Raw genomic sequence first — 18,097 nt, 5'->3', positions numbered from 1 at the left:
TCCTCCTTCTTTCTCATTGCCTCTTTTACTATTAAATAAAATACATCATTTTTTTTGGTACCAAGATCTAACCTCCTCTGGTTTTAATCACATTTTTTGGGTATTTTTAGAACATTCAAAGTTCTGCCCCTTTTACACACAGAGACTTAGTTTTCTTTGTTCTTCTTGGTTTAAACCAAATTGTAACACATGTGAGCTCAGCTGAGAGGTTCCATAATGGTACACCTTGGGTAGTCATTTCTCACCACCTGCCCTCAGGTATTTCACGCCAGTGCCACAAAGCCACCATGCACTGCAATTCACATCAGCTACTGCCACTGGGTTAAGAACTGGCAAGGAGAAATGCTCACTTTTGGGGAAAAAGAAAGAGAAAGATTGAGTTACAAAGGTCTGTTTGGATTTCCCAAATCTCTGAATGAGCACAAAAGCCCAGTGGATGGGTGTGTGATGTTCTTTTACACAATAATTTATCAGAATAATATTTTCTCTTCTTTAAAGCAGACTTCCCTTTTAACAACTCAACTGAGAAAAGTTCTTCTCAGCTCCTAGAGCTTTTCTAAGAAACTGTGATAAGGAATTTTGTGCTTCTCAGCAGGACATTAGCCATTAACTGGAATGTTTACTGAGAAGGTAATTATGTGAAAGCAAAAATATGGGCAGAAAAACACATCAAAAGAAAAATGACAAAAGTCAACATTGTGAAGTAGCATGGCAGCAGGCCAGGATAATTTAAAACAAATGCATGTATATTTATGTTAACTCAGGTCAGAAACCACCCTAACACCTTAGTGCAGAGCCACCAAGCTCTAACACACCAGGACAAGAGTACAATTAGGAAAAGAGTATCCTGTTTTAATGAAAATAAAATCCTGTTTTAATGCTTCCAGTCCAAGTGGGATTACACTCATGGCCCTCAAACATTTCTCACAACTTTTCTTGGATGTTCCTACCAGGTCTAGGAGGGTGCTGGGCAGCACACTGCAGCAAGGCACCCAAAGGCTGGAAACAGCAACTTGGATTATCCAGATAATCCACAGAGATGAGGCACAAGTGGTTTGATACAACTGCAATCCCACACCCCAAATTCATCCACATCTTTGCCAGGCCGTGACTTGTGAACCTCTGGGAAAGCTCAGTGGAAATTCCAGGGTCTGAGGCATTCTGGAGGACTGACTGCTGGACACTATGGAGCAAGGCATTCTCTCAAATGCAAATGGACAAAACATGTCAGGGCAATGTTAAAAAAAAAAAAGAAAAAAGAAAATTTGGGCCTCCTTACCCGTCCTAAAGTCTTTGTTGTGTGTCAAGGGGTTCTATTTGCTTCCTTCACTGGCACAAACAAAATTATTCCCATTAGCCCCAAGGAGAGGTGACAGCTAGCTATGGAAGTGAGAGATGGATTCTGTTCTGCATCACACACAATCAACAAAAGAGTCAAATGTGTTCTAGCCCAACAACTGGCTTTTTAAAAATATATTTGCAATGACAATGTGATAAAAGAATGTGGTTGGGAAAAGCCCCTGGCATGAAATTGGGGATTTATTTGGTGAATTTTACTCAAAGTATTATAAAGTAGGCCAAAATGTCATTTTTATAGAATTACCTTTCCCCAGCTGCCTGTCCTAGCTTCTGAAAGGCACTACTCAATTATGTTAGGGGTATTTAAACTAAAATAAAACATCTTCCTTCAGTAGAGACGGTGATTAGTTGAGACAAGACTAAAGGAACAAAGCCATTATATAACCTTCCTCCTCTATTTTTCATTTGGCATATGCAGCTCACAAGAATAGCTCCAACTTAATATCTTTATTAAACTTTAAATCAGGCTAACAGTGGCTTGAGAAAACAGCAAAGCTCTTTTAATTAAAACAGATATAGCATACATATCAATGAAAATAACCAAATTATCATTAGCTGGAAAATTTGGCATTCCTCATCTACTTTGCAAGAGCACAAAGGCTGCAAACATGCAGACTCATTTAAAAAAATTATGATGTTGCAACTCTCCCATCCTTCCAATGCTTGTTAAAGCTACTGCTGATTTTTTTTGTCCATTTATGATTTTGAAAACAAATAACAAAAATCTTTCAATCTTTGTCAAAAAGAAAAAAGGAATTTAGAAAAACTCCAAAAACGGAATTTGATGAAATATAAATTAAAATAATGATCTGGAAACAAAATATTTAATTTCAATAAAATATTTAAACTAGAAATAAAATTCTAGACTAAGAACTAGAAGTGCCCATCAATTAGGATTTTTTTAACAGGGACACTTTTCACCATAAAAAATAATACAAATCTATACTATTCATGGAAAATGTAGGAATCTTTAATAACCTGAAATGGTTTGGGTTGGAAGGGACTTTAAAGCTTGTCCTCTTCCATCCTTGTGGATGGGCAGGGACACTTTCAACTAGACCAGGTTGCTCCAAGCTCCATCCAACCTGACTTTGAACATTTCCAATGATGGGGCAAAGGCATATATCACCAGAGGAAGTTATCTAAATATAAGTAACGCAATAGACTTACTCTACTGTTTTCCTAATGCTATACCACTTTAGGGGGAAAAAATCTAAACCATTCCTCTGCTATTCCCCAGTGATAGAAATACAAAACAAAGCTGTCATGACTTGATGTGGCTGGAATGGTACAGAGTGACTAGACCTTGCCTCTGACACCAACTGCAGGGGAAGAATCAGAGCTTTATCACAGGGGTGACAGCCACCCTCACACTGTGTCCAAGCAGTGAGATGAACCCATCAATTCCCTGCACATTCAGTGTGGGTACCAAGCACCCCTCCTCAGAACCACAGGATGGTTTTGGATCGGAAGGACCTTAAAGATTTCTCTTATTCCACCCCTCTGCAACAGGCAGGGACACCTTCCACTAGTCCAGGTTGCTCCAAGCCTCATCCAGCCATGGCCTTGAGCACTTCCAGGGATGGGGCAGCCACAGCTTCTCTGAGCACTCTGTGCCAGGGCCTCAGCACCCTCACAGGGAAGAATTTCTTTCCAATATCCCGCCCAACCCAGCCCTGCTTCAGCTTAAGGCCATTCCCCCTTGTCCCATGCCCTCCTCCAGCAATAACAGCAACAAACCCAAGCATTCAGAGTCTCACCTGGCTATCTTGTCACTGCAGGACATGGTGAGCAGCCTCTCCCCTTGCAGTACCCCATCCCAGGTCTGGATGGTGGTGGTGGAGCGCACAGGGATGGTTCCTTCCCCAGACTCGATTTTGGTCCGGAGCTGGCCTCTGGCTTTGCGGTTTGGATGTCTGTCCCCTTGGTCTGAAGGACAAAAAACACTGAGCATCAGCTGAGGAACCTTCTCCGAGGGTTTGACATTAGAATCACAGTAAGAAGGACTGACTTGAGGGCTCTGCCTGCAGTTACTGCTGGTTTGCACCACAGTTCCTACTGCTCTTGGCAACTTAGCTACAGCACCAGACACCTCTCACAAATACTGCCTTCCAAAACACACCTGCAGTTAAACCAAGCTTTCACCAAAGGAGCAGTAGGAAGCAGGCAGCTCTGGAGCTCTGTTCTGTGTGTTACAGAGTTAAAATGAAGTTAATGGGCAGACTGTGGAAGGGGCGGGCAGAGAACTGCTGTTAGGGATGGAAACAGGGAAAGGGGATGGTTAGTTCTGTAGGAATACTTGCTGACTCACTGGCTTATCTCAGTTAGCATCAGCCTCTTCAAGACCACAGGGCTCATCACTCTACACTGAACTTCTACCACAGAGGAAGAACAGCTCAGATTTTTTGGAAGAGATCTTTGTCTAACACACTTCTATGCTAAAAGGAAAGAAGACACCTAAATTTTAACCGTGCCACTTGTACATGCCCCAAGAATAATTGAAGCTCCCTTGGGTGGAAGAGGAGGACTGCTGCCATACCCTCTTGTGCTGCCTCATGGGGTGAGAAAATCCGAGCATCACCACAAGGAGATGTGCTGATATAGAGGTGGAACTGCACATTCTCCTTCAGCTTAAACCCGCCTTGCTCTGACCTGATGAAAATGGATTTTTGCTGATCTTCTTTATTGCTGAAACAGAGAAGAAAGCTGGAGTCAAAACTGACATTAACATGGAAATAGGCATAAGCTGGGCAGACTTAACAGGCACTAAAAACAAACACAGGATGGCTGAAATTTCTGTTATATAAATCTAACAGTTGTGACAATTAACAAAATTAAAGGACCATCGAGAACGAGAAAAAGAACCTGTGGTAATCCCAGATGTCAAGAGTTTTCAGACACTTAAATGAAACATCAGCAACCTTTAGCTCACTTCATATTATTCTGATTTATACATTTACAGCTTACAAAATGATTGCCAATTATTTTCCTTGTCCTCCCCTCTCATGACTGACACCTCACTGAATAAATGTTTTGTTCAACTCAAACTTCAGGGCAAAGGGCATGAGGTCTAAATTCAACATCCTAATGCAACAGGACAAGTGCTTTACACTGAAATGATGAAGACACATGTTTTCCACAGACACCTTTTCAGCTCTGTGGGATCAGCTCAGCATCTTTTCCCTCCAGCTTACCTTAGGTAAAGCTCAAGTTGTGTGTACAGAAATTTCAGCAGACACCGCCGAGCTATGATTTCTGCATGGCAATCATTTAATGCAAGACCACGATCACTCATGTATTCACCATTGATGCATTTTGTTCCTGTAGAAACACTTATTACCAGGGCATCCTTCACATCTGTACCTGCAAAACAAAATTTCAGAAAGGAGAGGCAATTAACATCACAAATAAAGCACTCAGTGATATTCTTGCAAAACCCAAACAAACAAGGCTTTTTTTCTTGGTGGTTTGCTTCTTTAAAAAAAAAAGAAATGGTTTTTCTTCTGATAATTTATTTAAAAACAAAAGCTTCACTCAGCCATATCTCCCTGCACCAGCACTATCAGTGGTTCTTATGAGAACTACTCTTTTCATGCTGGAGCTCAGACAAGTTAAAAATTGAAAACCTGCAGGTAGAAAGAGCTGCTTCAAGAAGAATAATTAAAGCCTGAGATCGAAAATGCTTTTTTTCCTGAGATTCAGGCAGCCAGAACTTGCAGCTTTACCTTCTGGTCACCTGTGCAGATATTCACAGAAATCTGAAGGACTCTGGTTTATTAAAGCAGCAAAATGTTATGGAAAGGTATTGAGCCAAATACAGGAAGGGCAAGACTAGGGGAAAAAGAAATATAAATGCTTAAATAGCTGTAAAGAGTACAAGTATAATGTGTAGATCTTGGTATTAAACCATTCCATGCAAAAATATGTTGGCTGGGTGTTTTCTAAGCAGAGAAGTGCCTTTATCACTCAAAAAACCCAGCTGGATGAAGGACTAACAAAGATGGGTCAAAATGCCACTTAGCAAAACACTCAGGGGTTAAAAAAAAAGCCCAACAATTTAAATGAACCTGAGCCCAGCTGGGCCCTCCTGCCCACAGGCCAGAGGAGAAGCACCAAGCTGTAACACAAGGCTGTGCCATGGAATCATTGAATTCCAGGTGTTCCCCAGACACATGTTCATGGCAAGATATTTTCTTATTCTGTGTAAAGCTATTTCTTCAGTTAACCAAAAGGCATCCACATGTTTAGTTAAGTCTTAATTCTTTGGCACATGACTCTTCTTGGAATTGCACATACAGGGCTGTAAGTAGCATAAAAACCTGTTAAATATCACAGAACACAAATAAATGTCACAAAACAAAATAACCAAAACTACAGCATTTTCCTCATGTATTTGGGGCTACAACAGTGTTATTAGCAGATGGAGGTCTGGCTGTTGCTCAACACAGCTTGAGGAACATCAAGGCTTCCCAAACCTCCCAAAAGCCTGTGTGAGTGGGAAGGCAAGAGATCAGGAGGGGACACAGAGGGGACAGCCCCAAAATGAACACTGCACCAAGGGTTCACATGGATTGAAGACCAAGAGAAACCTTAATGTGAGGAAAGTCAGCAGCAGCATGGCCACAGATGAGTTTAGGGCAGAACTTCACTGTTTTGGGTGATCTGGACAAGCAGAGATCTCGTGTCAGCCACGACACCACTGCTGACACGTGCACACCCCTGCCATCTGCCAAAACATAAACTGCTCTCTTCAGATATTTTTGCTAAAATGACTAACATAGAGCACTAAGAATAAAATGTAGCAAGAATAACAAGTGCAAAATCTTAAAACCTTGAAAATAAGTGTAATTCTTACATAATGTGCCCAAATCAGGAATACCAATGGGGAATTTTATTTATTTTCCCAAAGCCTCATGATTAACTTTAAAACCTGAATTTTGTGAGCTACTCAGATGTCTCAGGCAGAGGACAGGAACTCTGTGGAAAAAGAAGAATTTGCAGGTCTAATTTTCCTGTAAGTACCTGAGATTTAATTACTATATTTAGTCCACCTTCAAGATTAAACAGTAAAAATACATTTCAATACTGCTTGACTGAAAAGAGTTTACTAGATGCAAACAGAGCTCTCATATTTAAGCATTCAAGATATTACTTTTTTTTTTTTAATTTACCTGTTGTCATGACAATTCCAGCAAGGACTTTTCTACGTGCATGTGGAGATGAGAAATTTTCTGTCAAATCACTGAATTTATCTACAACCAAGCGTGCAACAGCATCAGCTAACACCTGTAGGACCACACAGAAATGCACATTAAAAACATAATTTTAAAGTTACAGGAGCATTAGGTTATAAAGTTTTACACTTGTGTAAAGAATTGGACAAAGCAAATGAAGTGAGTTTTTATTGTTCACTTCAAAAATTGACATTGAGGTGTCCCTTGCAAGTGGAAGCAGAGGTTTGAGTGCTCCATGTGTACCAAAACAAGGTCAGACAGTGCTAAGCAAAGCACTGAAGCACCTAATGCCCATGATCCTGATGAACATTTGAGGCTTGGGAGAACAACTGGATAGACAGATAAATCTATCCTCTCATGCTCAGTCCTCAAAACTCATCATTTCAGTATCCTCAACATTGAACCTGACAATAAGATTGAAATAAAACTCCATGCCCCTCAAATGAACCATTTATAACAATCTTATTCCTTATCTAAGTATTATATAAATAAGGACAATTTTGTTTTCAACCCTAATGTAATGCTTCCTATTTTTACAAGACCTCTACAAAGCTAGGAATAGAAAATATCACTATATAACTCCAAATAAGCTGTCTCAAAATTAGGAAAGATTTCTGTCTTTCAGGAAAACTTGAACTTTAAATCAGCTATAAGTGGGGGTAACTTCTGAAAGGAAGGGGAACTTTGAAACAGCAGTCCTGCTCCTGTTGACAGACAATCCAGTTCAGCACTGCAGCAAATCTCACCTGCTGTTTTCAAGGCAACTGGAACTGTAACTGCTACGAAAAAATGAGTCAAGACCAAATTCTTGTATTTTCACCTGAAAAGAAGCTGAAGCCAAGGCAACCATGCATTGATAACCAGCAGTATCTGAGATGTCCTAGGTGTGCACACCTGGCCCACAGCTGCACATGCCACAGAGCACAGGTATTGTGTCACACCCACCAGTGCCATTCACATGCTGAATGTGAGGCACTGGAACAGCCAAGCTGTGGCTGCCCCATTGCTGGAAGTGCTCCAGGCCAGGCTGGACAGGGCTTGGAGCAATGTGGTCTGGTGGAAAGTGTCCCTGCCCATGCAGGGGGTGGGACTAGATGAGCTTTAAGGTCCCTTCCAACCCAAACCATTCTGAGACAGATATCTTAGATGCCCAAAGGGAAAAAGGGGAAAGAAAAACACAAAACAGAAAAAAGAGAAGAAAAAGGTTTGAAGACCACCAGCCAAATTCCCCCATTTCCTTAACAAGGCTCAGGAGAACCAACCAGCCTAGAAATGCTGTGGACATGCTCTCAGTGTTAACTTTCTTTTGGAAAAGCTTTAGCAGCCAAGAAATAACTAAAGCTTGGGTGTCATGATCACAGAGCTCAGCAGCTCTCACCAGAGCCTGACAGAAAACACTGACCAGAAGTCAGGTCCCAGCTGCACCAGCCTCATCCATGCTTTGCAATCACTCAACCTGTGGAATCAGAAGACTCCTGACATTGCAAACACCAATTTTCCTCAAACATTTGAATGGACTGCAACTCAGAAACTCCATATATTTTTCAGGAACACAATTTAGCTCAGAGATCATGAACATGTCTGGATTTTCCAACACAGTTTTTTTGTTGCTGGACCCAAAATTGGGTTAGTCTATGTTCTGCCAGCACCACAACCACACAGGTAAAATCAGCATTTAATTGTCCTAGTACTCACCTAATGCAGAAAGCTGAACTTGAAGGTAAATACACAAAAGAAAATGCAAATAATTGACTGTTTTTTAATCACCTTGGTCTTAGAATTGGAAATTAATACACAAAAGGCTTAAATTATTAAGCTCCCTGGAGCCATGAGGGCAGATCACTGTATAGCCAAGGCACAGATTCCCCATTGCAGTCTTTTATCCCTAGCCTCACTGTGTAGTGATGGATATTTGCTTCCCAGTTGCAAGTTCCATGCTCTCACTTCTGTAATCCATGTATTTTCTGCTCTGCCCTACACTGTGATGTGCTGGACAGCACATAGCAAAATCATGCTGAATGACACTGTGATGGAATACTACAGAAACAAACTATTCCAGACAGGAAATGCTTCAGGTCACTTCCAACCCAAACTATGCTATGATTCTATGCTTAACAGAGGCTTCAAAACTGCTAGAAAAGGCTTGGCATGCAGGGAAAAAGCCATGTGATTCACCTTTTCTAAAGAAGTGCTGATTGGTACCTGGAGGAGTCTCCCACAACTCTGGGAACTGAAACTGCCCTGTGTTTCTGGGAAGCAATGCCAGGCCATTTTGCCTGCTAATACCACTGACAAAAGGCCCCTTGAGCAGCAGCTGGGTAGTGAGCCTGCACACAGGCTGCATCCATGAGCTTCTTCCAGAAGGGGCTTTTTTTTTTTTCACATAACAAGCAAAGCAGAGCAAACTGTGGTGTCGGTACACAAAGGAGCACGCGGTGAGTTCCTCCAGGAGGATGGAAGCTGGCACAGCAGAACAGGAGCTGCATCTCACAGAGCCTGGAGCTAAGCTGCTGGCAAGGAAACCTAAAAATGCTTGGATGAACTTGGAGCTGGACACTGGGGAGGACTCATAAGAAGAACTAAGCAGAAGTCAAGCAATACAAAATGAATCTTGGAGATCCAAACAATCCAGGATGAACTGGAGAGCAGGAAAAAAAATCACTGCCTGAAAACAGGCAGATATGTTAAAGTTTTCTTATTTCTATTTGATACACAAATTGTGTGACAACAGCTGGGCAGTGAGGAATAAACACTGTTAAATGCCTACAGATGTAGCCACTAAGATTCTGGTCTTTGGTAAGAACACTTCCCCAAGAAATCACAAAAATTATCCCTCTCTCCCAGGCAGGCTATTGCATTGCCACAGTTAAGGGCATGGAAGAGAAGGGAATAAGGCAGCACCAGGAACAAGACTTCCTGGCCAGAAATGACATCCTGCTGTCCCCATCTCAAAACCATGGACTTGAAGCTGAGTAGGGATCTTTCACATCACATTCTGCTCTACTGCCTTTGATATAAATAAATGTTAATTGGAACAGAAATTGAACTCATGTCTCACCTTCCCTGTGAATGCCCTAACATCTGACACACACAGTTTCTCTACCCCCGCTTCTGCATTAAATCATTATTCCAAGTTGAGTAATTCAAAAAAGGAAAGACCCAAAATAGCTGACAGTTGGCTCAGAAAGGCATGCGAGCTCCAAATTATTTTGGGTGCGTTGCTCCCTTCTCTGATGAATTTACAGTAAATCCACTCCTTTTCTACACACACACTGGGTTTGGTTAAATACAGATGTTGCAGCAATGCTGTAGCAGAACCACCCTGATCCTTCCCATTTGAAAAATATCCAGGAGCTGATGAAGTTCAGGTCAATCTGGAGCCGAAGAAGACCTTGGAAGGCCCTGGAGACCACGCAAGATGGATGCTGGTGATGCCCTGAATGGTGGGAAAGGCAGCAGCAATAGCTCACAGCTCTCATAGGAACTGACCCAAAACATCTCAGTCCTTTGTGCTCTTCTTGAATCTCCAGGGACCCTTCTCAAGCAGAAATGCTCTCCCTTGGTTCGTTTTAGTTTTTTTTCTTATCTTCACAGCTCATGTAAACTTCTCACTGTGGGTAAAATCAAGGTCCTCCTTTTTTAACAGTGACCAGCAGACACAATTCAGAGAAGTTTCCTGTAATGATTTAAAGAAACTTTTGCCTGGTTGTAGAGTCTTTCACTGTTTATGCTGATGTATCTTGTATATTTCTTCCAACTCCACAGTAATTATTCTAACATAACTATATTCAAAGTATCTTTTCCCCAGATTTGAATCCATCTCATTCTTATTCTCCTGTATACACTCAGCAATCCACTGCTATGAACTGCCTAGAATTCCTCAGTACCTCTCCAGAAGCAGCTTTCCCAGATCTCCAATCATGCTCATAACTATTTGTCTATCTTTTATAAATTTGAATAATTTTTCATACTTCCCCTTGCCCCACACGGAACCAGGACTAAAAAACCACATCAAGTACAAGCAGCCATTCAGAACTGCTTCTCACCCCATTTCTCCTGCTTAACATTTTGTTTCAATGTCTGTCCACAGCAACAGAAAGGATAAATTGAATTAGGTGAATTATTAAAAACACTCACTCTAGTGATGTTTTTCAAACTGATCTCATTTGCAACTACATTGCTCATTTGTGCAGCTCAACTTGCTTTCTCTCACCACAGTCAAGCTTTCTAATTTAAATGAATGTATTTAAGCTTCAATGTGTACAAATTCAATTTCCAGCTCTCTTCCCACCTTGACTAATCAGTTGTCTTTTAAAGTAAGCACTTTGAGGAAATACCATCAGTAAAACCTCCATATCAGCTTTCTAACATAAGCCATTAGCGTCCTGAAGAGGTGATCTCTCCAAGCAGCAGGATCCCAGTGTCTGATGGAAAACTGTTCCCTGAGTGACCACAGCAGCCTGGACTGCTGCAGCTTTGAAGCATTTACTGGGAATTACTGCTACCAATGTGTTCCTCTCTCAGTTTTACTCCAAAGCATTTGGTACTGGCCTGACAACTTCTTTTAGGGACAGCACCATGCCATCCTTGACAGAGGTGTGAGACCCCTCCAGAGAAGGCCACCAAGATGTTCCAAGGTTGGAGCCCCTCTGCTCTGGAGCCAGGCTGGGAGAGCTGGGGTGTTCACCTAGAGGAGAGGAGGCTCTGGGGGACCTTAGAGGCCCTTCCATAATGCATAAAGGCGCTCCAGGAGAGCTGGAGAGGGACTTGAGGCAAGGGCCTGGGGTGAAGAAGGGGGAATGGCTTCCCATTGACAAAGGGCAGCTTTAGATGGGATATTGGGAAGAAATTCTTCCCTGTGAGGGTGGTGAGGCCATGGCACTGAGAGCCTGTGGCTGCCCCATTCCTGGAAGTGTTCAAGAGCAGGTTGGACAGGGCTTGGAGCATCCTGGGACAGTGGAAGGTGTCTGTGCCCATGGCAGGCAGTGGGAATAAGATAATCTTTAAGGTTTCTTACAACCCAAACTATTTTGTTATTCCTTGATTTTTTTTGATCAGTTCACAAAGCAGAGCTAACCATAAAAATATTTCCTTTGTTTTGGAGAGGCAAACCCCTCTAATGCAAGTGTGACAATCTGTTCAACACCAGCACACTCACTGCCAAGGTGCATTAAATGCACAACTGCTGAGTTTCTCACTGGGACATTTCTACCCACTCTGAGGCACACACTGAGTGTGTTCCTGGGTTTAACTCACTTTCCCAGCACAGAGATGTTCCTGACTGCAGGGAACCTTCCCTCATCTCTGTGAGCAAGCAGACAAGCTTGAACTGAACCACAAGCACCAGCACCTCCATAACCTTCTGTACAGACCATAAGATTATTCTCACAGCAATCTATTTCTGACTACAGCAACCCTTCTGTACTATTTGATACTTTGCACCTGTTTCTCTGCATTTAACTCTCTCTGGGGCACCTGCAGCTCTGCTGGGGTCACAGACAGACATCCAGCCACAGTCACCCCCACCACCATCACAGGGAACATCTCTCAACTCCATTCTTCTCACCACAAATGTTCTACAGGCAGGTTTGGACCTGCCACCCAACAGTCAATTCCATCTTCACTGGCAAAACCACACTCTGCTTCTTTTATTTCCCCTAAGCACTTGGTATTTGATTTTCTCCTCCCCTCACATATTTCTACCTTTCATTTTTTTAGGATTATCTCTGAATGTAACACTTTTTTTTACACAGTAAACTATGTCTGAAGTAATTAAACAACTCACAGACTTCCAAAAGAAGATAAATCAAGCAGGACCTGAAAACAGCACAAATTGCTTAAATCATTAAATACATATCAGACCAAAATCACTAATATGCAAAAGACCTAATGTAATTCACTAACAGCTAATTATAATTCAAAGCAAAGCAACACAGTGAAGTGCTTGATGACATCCTGATGACAAGCTGATCAAAAGCCCCTGAATAAAAAAATTACTTGAAATAGGGTCTAAGTGAGGCAGCACCCATGTACCATCTCTTTCCCAGCTCAGCTTGAGTTTTTCACACTTTCCTCTTCCAGTTTCAGTTTTCACCATTTTACTGATGCAAGAACTAAAAACACATGAATTACCAGCAGTGAAATTTTTTTGGTGTCTGGGGTCAAATCTACTTTTAACAACAGAGAACACAGTCTAAAATCACTGAATCTACTCAAAATATTGTAAGTACCCAAACCAGCGTGATCCTGGATTTGAAAATGAAAGAGAGATTTATCAGTAACACAGTAATTGTGGAATATTAAAATGAAACCATACAGAAAGTTCTAAAACATGAATAATGTCCATATATTTTGAGAAAACAACATACTCAAAATAGTCACATTTACTTATACTCTGACCCCACATTATCAAATAAGAACACTATGTTAGAACTTTAATGAAATCTAGAACAGTGGTTTTGAGATAGAAAAGGCCAAAGCTTTGAAATTCTCATAATAAACAGAAAGTTGCAAAAGAATTCACCGACAAATATTTTAATTTAGATGGGCATATCCTATCATTAAAAAGACCCAATAGATGCAGTAGAAATACAGAAGTCAAACAATTATTAGTGTAGTTAGACTGGGAAGAAACAAAAACAAGAAAATAGGAAGAATTTTTCAGCATTTAAGAACCTCAAAATTATTCCATTCTCGTGACTTCAAATTTCTGATCTGTGTCTGGTATGTTGGATACTTGCCCTCAAATAGTTCATTAACTATTTGAATTCAGTTATTTCTTAGCTATATTTACTTGCCTAAGTAACTTCCATATGCATATTAATTCATTTGCCTAGAGCACAACCCTTCAGATGAGAGCCATTTAACCACACATCCTGGATACATGCACGTGGAAATCAGTTGCAGTTGCAACAGCCTCACTAAATTTGACCTTGACTCACAATAATTTGTGTTTGCAGGAGAGAATGGTTTTCTTCTCTGCTAAAAACTATTGTACCAAATAATAACTTTACTTAAAGCAGTGATTCTCACTTGAAACCCATCTAAGTCTTGCTGCCTGAGATGAGCAAGATGTGATTCAATCTTTCCCCAGCACAAACCATAATTCAAGCTGGCACTGGTGCTCTCTTACACAACAGAATCAAGGCTGAAAACATCAGAAACAAAGCCTCTTCTCTGTGCAAGAGAACACAAATTGTCAGAAGCTGTAATTGTATAAATCACATAATGCAGATATACATACATATATATAGACACACATACCTACAGAAGCAGAAATGCTGTTCAAACTGATTCAATACACAATCTGACTTCTCTTGGTCGTTAGCCAAAGCCATCACAACACAACACAAACACCCAAAGGCTTCTCACCTGTGGCAAGTGTAACTGCAGCCCCTCGCTGGGAATGGGCTGCCGAGATGGAGTCTGGTCCAGCTGCATGTTGAACAGGGAAGCCAGGGCCGACTGAGCAGCCCGAGCTTTCGCCAGCTTTTTGTTCCTTCCCGACCCTTCGAAAGTCTGTCCGTCCACGGCCACGGCCATGACAAAGTTCTTGGCGTGGCTCTCTCCGCTCTCCGACAGGAACTCGTACTTGAGCCCGGGGCGCAGCTCGTTGAGGATCATGACGGGGTTCTTGCCGCTGGCCGTGGGGTAGGGGGAGGCAGGGGGCAGGGGGGACTGGGACAGGCTGCTGGCCACGGCGCACGATGGCAGCCCGTAGTCGCCGCCCGAGCCGAAGGAGCCGTCCCCGTTGGAGCCCAGGTAGAAGGGAGCGTCGGAAGGGACGGGCGTCTCGAAGCCGTTGAAGAGGGTGTCGGGGAAATCGGCCTGGTCGGACGTGAAGTCCGTGTTGACCGACAGAGTCCTGCCCATGGCCAGGTGGGCCTCCGAGGCGTTGGGGAACTGCACGAAGGAGCGCAGGGCCTTTTCGGCAGCGTGGAGCTTGGCTTTCTTTTTTGTCGGGCCAGACCCCTCGAACACCTGCCCGTTGACTTCCACCGCCATCACAAACATGGGGGCGTGCACCGGCCCCGTCTGCGAGAGCAGTTTGTATTGTAAACCGGGTTTGATCTCGTTAAGCTGCATCAGGGCGTTCTTTGGCAGAACGGGGCCGGGCGTTTTCTTCCTCTTCTTGGGGCGGAATTTGGAGTGGCCATTGTTGCCCTCCTCCAGAGGCCTCTTCCTGCTGCTGCTGCCGCCGCCGTTGGAGAGCGGGGTCCCCTCGCCAAGGCCCTGCCCGGCGCTGTCCTTGGGGGGAACGTTGTCCACATTGCGGTTTTCTTTAATGTCGGTGCTGCTCGAACCTGCGGTGCCCAGAAAGAGTAACTTACAATGCCTTCGGTGCAGGATCTTGTAAATGCAAAATTTATAGATTCCTTTATCTCTCTTTGTAACTGGTTAAGTGATGTGCGCTCGCAGGTTAAATATTTTTGGCAATGCAACTGGAGATGATGATAATGTAACACAACCTCTCAATAATTCAAGAAATAACACACTCAGTCTTCAAACCACACACCTGATACAACTGCACAGCAAAAAAATCACTACAACTTTTTTTTTCATTTTAATTATGCTAGAGCAAAACTTCTACTTCTAAGTTATATTTAGCCCCAAAAATAATTTAAATAAACAATATAAGCTATAGCAACATATGCCCACAAAACAAACAACTACCACTAGCAAAGTAAAAATGGATGCCTAAGACCACAGCTCTGAACCACATATTTAATTCTATTCCATCATCAATTTAGTCACGTCATTTTTTTCCTTCACAGTAATTTTAGTTGCTTAAATTGAAAAACTACATAAATAAAACCTTTGTCCAGAGCAACGAAAAATTAGGCAGCTCTTTCATAGGTACCATGACTGAAGAGTGTTTGAATGCTTTTATTTCTCTTTAGCTATTCCATACTTTTCAAATTCAGTGCGTTTTTTATGTCTTTTCTAAACACTCATTTCATCTCATCTCATCCCAATTTCCTCAGGAACTACAGCTGCCCCCTGTGCCAGCAGGACCACAAGACCATATATTTCCATACAGCCTTGTATTTAAAAAATCTCTAATTCATCATTTACAAGCATAATTCCTTGTCAAGGAAACTGCTGTAATGGAGCTACAAACCCAAAAATCACTAGAGATCCTCTCTAAGGCCATGTAGAATAGAAGTGTGACAAAAGCTGCACAATCATTGTGAGAATATTTTAATGGGAGTGCAGGAAAGACAATATAATAATAATGTAATGATTTGTTTTCAAAAAATATAAGTTGGGGTAATGATATGTCAGAGATATATATAAGGAATTGAATTTGCTCTAAGTTCAAAGACCTCATCTTCACCCTGATAAAGAAACTAAGGAAATTAACTATTGGTGTTTTCTACTGGCATTTGTGAATGAAAAGGCAAATGTAATAGACCAATTATTTTTAATTCTCCTGTTCCAAAACTTGAATTTATCTGTATTATATCTACACTGACTCAAGGTGGTAAATGATCATTGAAATTAGAGCAAACCAGGTGGAAGCTCTCTCTCAGTGATAAATTCCAGTCATGCTTTCAGGCTTCCCTAAAAATCCCCTACCATGCACACATCACTTCACCCAGGTTACAAAGCTGATGGAATGGTTACTAAATTTTCATTTATAACATCCTCCAGCAAAAGCTCGATAGGTTACTCCTTTCGGTGCTCAAAGAGAAAAAAAGGAAGGGAAAAAAAAAAAAAAGATGAAAAGAAAAAGCCAAAACAGGAACACATTTTGTTAAATCACAGCAGCACAAAAATAATTGTACAGTACTGATTATGCAATTAAGTCAATTAAATTCTGTCAAGAATCAAAATTCCGAAGCATTTCATTACTAGAAATGTGCTAGATATAATCAAGTATCCCTTGCTCAGTGATATACATATTGCCTGGAGAATGAAGGCTATAGGGCCATAACTGTCAATACACAGTGTTCATGCATATATTCTTTATAGAAATATGTATTTATGGTAGAGGAGTCTAAAGACAACAGAAGAAATTTTTAAATCTTTCCTTACAGTGAGTTTCTCATCTAAAACGCTGCCCTTACTGGTGGCACCAGATATTTGTTATCAATCACTAAGACTTTCAGGCTTAACAGAAATCATTGACTTAACACTAATTAATGGTCTCCGGTTTCACTACTTTTCATATGAAAACCACTACCAGTGCCTGCAGGAGGAAAACAGGAGTTGAACAGACTTCAGCTGAACATTAAAAGCTTTTCCATGTAAGCATGTCAGCTGGAGGAACTCCTTCATCAAGCAGGGGAAACAATCTCCTGACAGAGAGGAGGGAATTGTAGGGAGCAGGAAATAAACTTGCAGGCTTACCTGGAATTATTAAGAGAGAAGGGAAGAAAACTACTCCTTGCCTGAGAGCTACTAGGCTTTGTTAGCTTTGGAGAACCTGCAGGGTGGAACAAACTTAGAGAGGAAGAACACTCAGGATCAGGAGCTGATCCTGAGTCAAACCAAGAGACCAGGAAAGGAGGTAACTGTGGAGCTGATCCAAATCCAAATTTGTGATGGAAAGTGAAAGACTTTCTGTGCAAACCAAAAGGAACTGTGCTTGTTTCAACCCACAGAGCTGCAACACTGCAAGCAAAGGTCCCTCCCTCTCTCAAGGATGAAGGTGTGCTTTTGGTCCTTTTGGTCAACCTGTCCAGCCCAGGTTGGGGCTAATTACCTGAGGGCTTGAGAAGATAAGACAAAATATAACCTGTCCAATCTGAGATGTCACCTCCCATCTTGGAGTTACATGGAGTAACTCCTCCAACTCATCTCCCTGGATGCCTTTTCCAGGCATGCCACCCTTCCAGGGAAGTCAGGAATGGCCCTCCTGGCTCTTGCTCACCTTGCCCAGCTCCCCACAGGTGACAGGGCCACCAACAGACCCCAGGAGAGGGCATCACACCAGTACAAGGACACATAAGTGACCATGCCCAGAGCAGCTTCACAGCTCTGGCCTCTCCCAGAGATCATGGCAGGGAGCCACATGAGCTTCTTTTTCCCCAAAGAAAAGTTTTCTAATGGCTTTGAAAGACCCCATAAACCTGTGGTATCCACCATGTCCTGAGCAAGGCGCTTCACCACTTCATCACAAATGAAAACATCTCCCATTTCTTTCTTTGATCCCCCACCTGCTAGTCTTACTGCATCTACCAGGGTTTATTTGCTATTTTTTAAAGTTTGATGTTCTAATATTAAACACCCCATCTTCTGCATGATTTTACAGAAATCTCTAATATTTCCATTCTTTAAATTTAATTCTTCAAGGAATGAATGCTTTAGAGAGCCCTTTGAAGTCCATCACATCTGCTGTGTATTTAAGGCTTTAAAGCAGCATTAGCACATACATAAACAATTCATGACTGAGATCCTGTTTTCTTAAACATTTATACAACCCATAATTTTAAAACTGGATATTTTTCATGAGATTGGTGTATTTTCTAGTCATTAAAAATAACTGGCAGCTTCATATT

At 41.8% G+C, this 18,097-nt stretch overlaps 1 protein-coding gene across 2 annotated transcripts in view; it reads right to left on the bottom strand.

Annotated features, from left to right (window-relative positions):
* Positions 1-18,097, bottom strand: part of ADARB1 (adenosine deaminase RNA specific B1) — a 67,042-nt gene that overhangs the window by 19,630 nt on the left and 29,315 nt on the right. For both annotated transcript variants that reach the window (XM_059475728.1, XM_059475727.1), the window contains 5 exons: positions 13,965-14,896; positions 6,531-6,645; positions 4,554-4,722; positions 3,899-4,047; positions 3,120-3,288 (listed from right to left, as the gene is read on the bottom strand). In XM_059475728.1, the coding sequence (XP_059331711.1) occupies positions 3,120-3,288; positions 3,899-4,047; positions 4,554-4,722; positions 6,531-6,645; positions 13,965-14,896 (1,534 nt within the window). The remainder of the gene's footprint in view (positions 1-3,119; positions 3,289-3,898; positions 4,048-4,553; positions 4,723-6,530; positions 6,646-13,964; positions 14,897-18,097) is intronic.

The sequence above is a fragment of the Ammospiza nelsoni genome, chromosome 7 (assembly GCF_027579445.1).
Source record: "Ammospiza nelsoni isolate bAmmNel1 chromosome 7, bAmmNel1.pri, whole genome shotgun sequence".
NCBI lineage: Eukaryota > Metazoa > Chordata > Aves > Passeriformes > Passerellidae > Ammospiza > Ammospiza nelsoni.
The sequence above is the reverse complement of the archived record's forward strand: the minus strand, read 5'-3'. Positions and strand labels throughout refer to the sequence as shown.